This window comes from Eufriesea mexicana, unplaced genomic scaffold, assembly GCF_001483705.2.
Source record: "Eufriesea mexicana isolate 0111107269 unplaced genomic scaffold, ASM148370v2 scaffold18152, whole genome shotgun sequence".
In the NCBI taxonomy this organism is placed as follows: Eukaryota; Metazoa; Arthropoda; class Insecta; order Hymenoptera; family Apidae; genus Eufriesea; species Eufriesea mexicana.
The window spans coordinates 106,536-113,147 of NW_016925480.1; the positions used below are offsets into that span (position 1 = coordinate 106,536).

General features: G+C 47.5%; 1 protein-coding gene across 1 annotated transcript; it reads right to left on the bottom strand.

The window, feature by feature from the left end:
* Positions 1-269: 269 nt before the first annotated feature.
* On the bottom strand, positions 270-5,244 carry Ir93a (Ionotropic receptor 93a). Its single transcript, XM_017909470.1, has 15 exons — positions 5,154-5,244; positions 4,852-5,010; positions 4,670-4,765; positions 4,441-4,590; positions 4,136-4,359; positions 3,868-4,032; positions 3,503-3,670; positions 3,192-3,425; positions 2,820-2,999; positions 2,520-2,750; positions 2,022-2,169; positions 1,143-1,494; positions 952-1,083; positions 706-866; positions 270-629 (listed from the first exon to the last, which is right to left on the bottom strand). The coding sequence occupies exons 1-15, from the start codon at positions 5,242-5,244 to the stop codon at positions 532-534; spliced, it is 2,589 nt and encodes an 862-aa protein (XP_017764959.1). The 3' UTR covers positions 270-531.
* Between the last annotated feature and the right edge of the window lie 1,368 nt (positions 5,245-6,612).

The window sequence follows — 6,612 nt, forward strand, 5'->3', positions numbered from 1 at the left end:
GTTCGTGATGGTAATTGTAATGCAGCATAAACGTCCGCGGGCCATTGGCCGCCATTTTATTGGCGAGAATCATTTCGCCTGCTAGAGCGAACTGTCGAGAAAAATGGTCCAACGGCTTCCGATTTATTTCTCCATTTACTTCTCCATTTATTTCTCCATTTATTTCTCCATTTGTTTCTCCATTTATAGCCCCATTCCAGCATTGACGATTCCTCTGAACGCAAGTACGTGGTCGAGAGGAAAGAATTGGAGAAAATCGCGGTCTCGGGTTGAGCAAGGATTCTAGGTCTTCCGGTTGCGTCGACGATTCGTGCCAAGTACGATTTTTTGTCGATCAAGAAAAAAGGCAAAACGCGGTAATTATCGGGAGAAAAAATGGCGATCCGCAGAAGAGAGAATGGTAATGCGTGCGATTGAACTCATTGCGTGGGACCGGTTGGTTTTTTCCAGGAGAAATCGCGTCCATGTTGGGACACCATGTTGAGAAGAGGGAAAGGTATTAGCATAACTATACCCGTCCCGAGATGAGATTTACGGGACGAAGGGTCGTATTAATTTGCGTTCCTTGGATGTCTTGCGCCTGTGACAGTAGAACTCGCAGAAGAGGAAGAGGAAAGCCAACGTGATGCCTGAAATAACGAAGGAATTTAATATTGTTCCTTAATTAATACCTCGACTACGTTCCTGACAAACGGAAGATATTACCTATGAATAAGACGAAAAATATCCCCTGCATGTCAGCGACGTTCACTTTCCGTTTGTTCACCGTCTGGCTATTCCCCGGCACTTCCCAGCACTTGTCTTTCACCGGCATCCTCTCGGAGATCCACTTGTTCATCAATCCGGACTCGAGCATTCGATGCAATCTGCGCCGATTCACGGAATTCGAATTCGAGAGACTGGAAATTAATATGGCGACTCGCAGCCGCCATAAATCAACGGGCAACTTACTCCGCGTTAATGACAGACAAGTAAGGGCTGCCGTGTGGGGCGATCATCGCGATGGGCTCGTCCAGGAACTCGTCCATGCTGAGAGAAAAATGGCAGCCTCCGGACAGCAACAGATCCTTCCTCATCAAGAACCTATTTCACGGACCCGTTAATTTCCGCGGAATTCCGGATGAATTTGACTCGAAGGATACCTGAGGGAACTCCTCCAGTCGATCAGAGCGTGTCTCCCTTCCTTTACGCGTTCCACCAGCCTCTCTTCCTCCGTGTCGTTATGCCTCTCAGCGCGCGAGAGTAGAACGTGGTACTTAGACTCGTTCGCGTTCTGCAGGTACATCTCGAGGAAACTACCGTTCGGGAAGCCCCAGGTGATCCTGTCCTTCCTCGCGATCAGTTCCTCCACCGTCAGGATAGACACGTCCATTCGAGGAAAAGTGAGGAAGGCGACCAGATTTCCGGAGTACGTAGCCACCAGGACCATCACGACCAGCCACCAGATACCGATCAGTATGCGAGCGCTGTCAGATTGCGGCAGATACATTCCCCCTGGAATTTTTTCAGGTCGACGGTGTGTGATGATCCTCTTCGTACTTGAGTCGTTGAATTCTAATTAGTCGACGGATTGGGGATGGGGAAGGTGTCTGGCTAACGGTTCCAGGCTCGGAGAATTTAAACGCGAGAGATTTCCGCCATCTCGTAGTAACATCCATCATGGCTACCGATCGGTACCTATCGATTAACCTTTATCCCCGTCTCGTCGTTGGCTTTGCTAAAGTGTCCGTGCAATTGGTATCTCGATACCGTACCGTTCTACAGAGCGACGCAAAAGTAACGCAATTTTAAATTGCTTTTCGACTAATCGGAGCCTGTCTAGTCAAAATTCTGCCAATTTCGTGTTGCACGCGAGCCACTTTTGCGTCAGCCTGTATACCCCGGGAAATAAAATTTAAAGACGATAAATTCGCGGCATTAGGGACGATGATCGGTAGCGAAATGATCAGCGGAGCAGGGCAAGTTCGCATCGCGTGAACGAAAGAGAAATAGAGGCAGTTTACGGGATAATAAAATCGTACCTTGTTGAAGAAGCGCCCCGTACACGTACCATACACACTGCCAGGAGGAGTTGAGGCCCGAGGTCTTGGTGCTGTACGGGCTGTACTTGTGAACCAGGTACAAGATCGGACCCATTATGATAATGGATACGGCCAGACAGGCCCACGTCTAAAAGGCAGTCGGAGCGTTAGAGGAATGCCAGCGCGAAACATCCGAACTGAACGACGACAATCTTTATAGTTCTGTCATTATGCGCTATTACGCAGCGGAATGCCGAAACATTAGCGAACCCTTTTAGAACAAGCACAGTGGTATCTCTCCGCGATCGTTGTGTAACTACATCGATTCGTTTCTGTCACTGTTCACCCGGCCAAACCTCGCTGGGAATCGTGCTCGCTTTGTCTCTTCGGTTTTATCCTCGAGTTATTTCCAAGGCAAATTTGCTGGGCTAATTTGCGGCAATTACTCGAGGATTCGGTAGAGGGTCGTCGTTAAGGGAAAAATCGCCAGAAACGAACCTCCTTCCTGAAGGGGGACGCGAACAAGAGGGCTCTGGATAGCTGTTTAGGCCTGGAAGTTAAGAAGCTATAGGTCTGCACGAAGATTGGTACGGTGAAATTGAACGTGTCCCTCGCACATTCGTTCACGGTGAACGCGCAGGCAGCCAGGAGGACCTTTTTCTCGCGCACCAAATCGATCACTTCCTGCGGTACTTTCCTCGTGGTAGACATGGTCATTTCTTTAATTTTCTACGAAGAGGATCGATTGACGAACGAGGCAGGCGGAGCAGAAAGAAATGCGTGCGTGGAAATTCTTACCTCGCCGAGCTTGGCGAACCGAGAGGTATTCCAAGACTTCGAACTTCGACTCACTTCCGGCGTAATCACCGTGTACGTAAAGTTCAGTTTCGTGGCGAGGTAGCTGATCGCGTCGAACACCAAACCCTCGTACGACTTCACGCCTGCTTTGCTTACGGAAATTATCTGCCACGGTGGATTCTAAAATAACATACTTTTCTGGCGAATTAATAAATTTCGATCTGGACGGTGAAAATTTTAAGTAAACAGCTGGTCGAGTTTCGAGTAAAAATTCGAGAGGTGAGAAGATAGGTTTCTTAATTAGAGTTATACCCAACGTGCTCGAAAATTAGTCAAAATTTTTCGCGATCGTTTCTCCACTAGTTTACCCACGTGATAAGTCGCGATCGGTAGATTAATGCCCCTGAATCCATGCGCAATGTGAGGAAAAACCACGTCCGTGAGGTTCACGCCGAAACGAGGTGTCCACGTGCCTATATCCAACAGGTGTGCCACATTTTTCCCGTGGGCAAAGAAATTTCCCCAGGTTATGGACGACGAGAACCTCCATAGGAGACATCGTCCACAGTCGTTTTCCGAGGTAAAAGCATCTTGGGAAAGGTATATCTGGCGGAAACACGGTTTGTTCGATTCAACTCCAACTATAACGCGTCTCGTTATAAACTCGTGAACAATTTACGAACTCTGATGTTCCTCAGGATCTCCTTTTGTCTCTCTCGTTTCGTCAGCCTGATCACGTCGAAATTCTCTTCCTCTAGCCTCTTGAACAAATCGATCTCGTTCGTCAGCGAGTACTCTACAGCTTTCACCAACGCTTGGCTCAATTTCTTCAGATAACACATCGCCTTCACCTGAAAACGGAATTTTTCAACGATTAATCATGATACGTGGAAGAAATCACGTGGAAGGGTTGCTCAATTTTCCTGCAGAAACTGCCTTGTTCTAATATACGAGAACAACACGATACCTATTTTTCACAGTGAAACAAAGGTCTGCGATAAATGAAGCGACCCCAGTGGCTAATTGTCTGAAAACACTCGATCATTACTTCGTAGAAACCGTCCAGGCTGGACGCGTTGTACATGAAGGCCACGTTTCCACCTTCTGCCAGCAGATCGACGAACGTCGTCATGTTGGTCAGATTCTGCGTCGCGCTGTCGGTGATCACGTACAGCCATTGGCTAGCTGGATGGACCATCTTCAGGGACCTTGCCTTTAAAGAAAAATCTCGTAGGAAATTTCCTTGGACCTTGTCGGTTATCTATCGCCATAAATCTGAAATAAATACGAGATCCGTAGGAGAAGAAGACTCTCACCACACCCATCACGTCCGCGACCATGTCTACGGTGGCGATCACTAAAAAGCAATGTCCCAACTGATCCACGTGGAAGTTGTGCAGCACCTTCTTCACCGAGTTCCACCTCTCGTTCTCGGTTTCCTCGTGTTTCAACGTGAAAATCGACCTGGAGATGAGGTTCAATCGCTTGTTCGGCAGCCTGTCCGATATGGCCCTCATCACGCGGCTGATCGTGTCCCTGTCTGAAACGAGTCGTGAACACGAACCGGATTAGATAAAAGGATTCACGTGTCGTTATCGCTGCTACTAGCCGTCCTTATCACCGAACGTATCGTCGTGAAGGATGTTGACCACGTTCCAGGACAGAATATTCATCATCCTTAAGTCAAGGAAAATCTGTGACAACTCTTCACCCGGCACTATCAGTGGCACGCTCATGCCATCCGTGTCTGGGATTCGAGGACAGTCTGGATCTTGAAACGGGAAACTTACCTCTAATGTTTCTTTTCTTTTTCTCTCCCCTTTCCTCTATACTCATAGAAATCTGTGTACCTGTTACGGCGAGGTGTATCAGCTCCTCCTTCCGCGCGATCTCGTGTAGACGCCATGTTTGATAACACGTCGCGACGGAGAGAAGAATCGTGTAGTCTGGCAGCGTGGATCAAAAGATAACGGGGGTTAACGGATGATCGAGGCTATAAACGGTTGTATTTAAAGCTATTACGTGGATTTACCTTGTCGTAGATCGACATTCGCGTCACGAAAGACGCGAACTCCGATACCACCAACGCGCATCTCTCTCCTCACGATGTCCGTGATCAGATCGTGCACCACCCCCACGGTTTTCCTGTGCTCCTCTTTGTCACCGAAGAGGCCTTTGTCGATGACGACAGCTGTTGACAGAAATTCTTCGTTTCACCGAACGTCGAACTTGACTCCGCGTCGCCTCCGTCTAAGGGTAGCAACGCTCGTGACGAGGCAGGGAATTTTATAATTTTTCTGCTTTGTCCTTGAAAAAGGAAAATTTCAGTCGTACCCATAGTCGCGTTCATGGAAATCAGAGACGGAAAATCGTTGAACGTGTTCCCATAGTTGACACACCAGAGCAGCAACAGAACCGATATCATTTCTATTGACAAACTGAAATAACAGCGCGTCGTATTGTTCGCACGATATATAACCGAGGACACCTGTGAATAATTTATCACTTCATTAGTTTAGCCCATCCGTTATTACAAGCCAAGTTGAGCGCGATCACGAGCCGTATGCCGGCCAAGCCTAATGCAACTCAATGCACCGCGAATCACGGGAAAGGTCAGTTCTTTAATAACTAACCACCGAACGATCGAACCCCCGTGAAATTGAAACGGGACATTGTTTAGCCTAGTTGCGTGCGCTACCGAGCTTATCGTGAAATTCAACCTGTGCTTTTAAATGTTATAATATTCGAGGAAACGCGAGCTTCCCTCCGGAGCGAGAGATGCAAACAAAATAATGCGATTAACGAAGCAAGGTACGGCCCTGGGTATGACTAAACGCGGGGGGAAGGGGCGGGGGTGACACGGGTGGAATACGAGGAGCATTGAAATTCACGGGTTACGATGCGATTTAATTTCGAATATTTCCCAGGGAGCAGTTTCGATTTGCTCGCATAGAAAGCCGCATCGACGAGTAATGTTATTACCTCGTTCGCGCGCGCGTTTGTCACACTGGCAGGAGACAATTGTATTGTTTCATATCGGCTGGTGTATCACTTCCGTGTAGCGAAACCAGAGATAAAGACTAGTGGCGTCGGTTGCATTATTCCAACCTACGCGTTGTCGTCTCTAATAGGAAAAATCATCCATCGCTCGGTGATTTTATTCTTCGTTGTAGAAACGTTTCAGATTCCTTTCTTCGATGTCGTTCTTTGTTCCACTTTCGACTCGATGACTACGCGCCGCGTACTATGTGTTACATACTCGGGATAATAATCGTAGGTACTTACTTTGAATATTTTCACTTTGAACAACGTTCCTTGGTTTTCATGATACATGGGATAATATTGCGAATTAAGGGACTGATAATCGAACGTGGAAAGAAATGTATTATTGTCGCTTAAAAACGGAAATCAGTGTGTCGCAACGCTTATCTACGGTTAAGTCTCGCGTATAGAAAGAAAGCAAACAAGCACGATTTAAATCACCTCCCGTCTTGCTGGCATTGATTACACTCTGGAATTCCAGACGTCAGACCGAATGAAATAGCTCGAGTATAATGTATGGCGTGATCCGTGATAAAAATTTGGTGCAAACAAAGTTAGTAGTTGTCGAGTTGAAATAACAGAAGACGAAAAGACGCAAGAGTTATCTCTCGGAATCGTCCGCGCTCCTACGTCCGTTCGTGACAATTCGGGCGACATCGTACGGACGGAGGACGTGCATGCCTCTATTACTCGACAGTTGGCCCCGAATGTGTCGGGTACCATGCAAGAACTCGGCGATCGTGTACGTATA

Coding starts and splice junctions, on each gene's coding strand:
- Ir93a (XM_017909470.1), bottom strand. CDS start 5,244: ATGATATCGGTTCTGTTGCTGCTCTGGTGTGTCAACTATGGGAACACG. Junction 3,000..3,191: donor TACCGATCGCGACTTATCAC/GTGGGTAAACTA, acceptor ATGTTATTTTAG/AATCCACCGTGGCAGATAAT. Junction 1,495..2,021: donor CGGGGCGCTTCTTCAACAAG/GTACGATTTTAT, acceptor AAAAAATTCCAG/GGGGAATGTATCTGCCGCAA.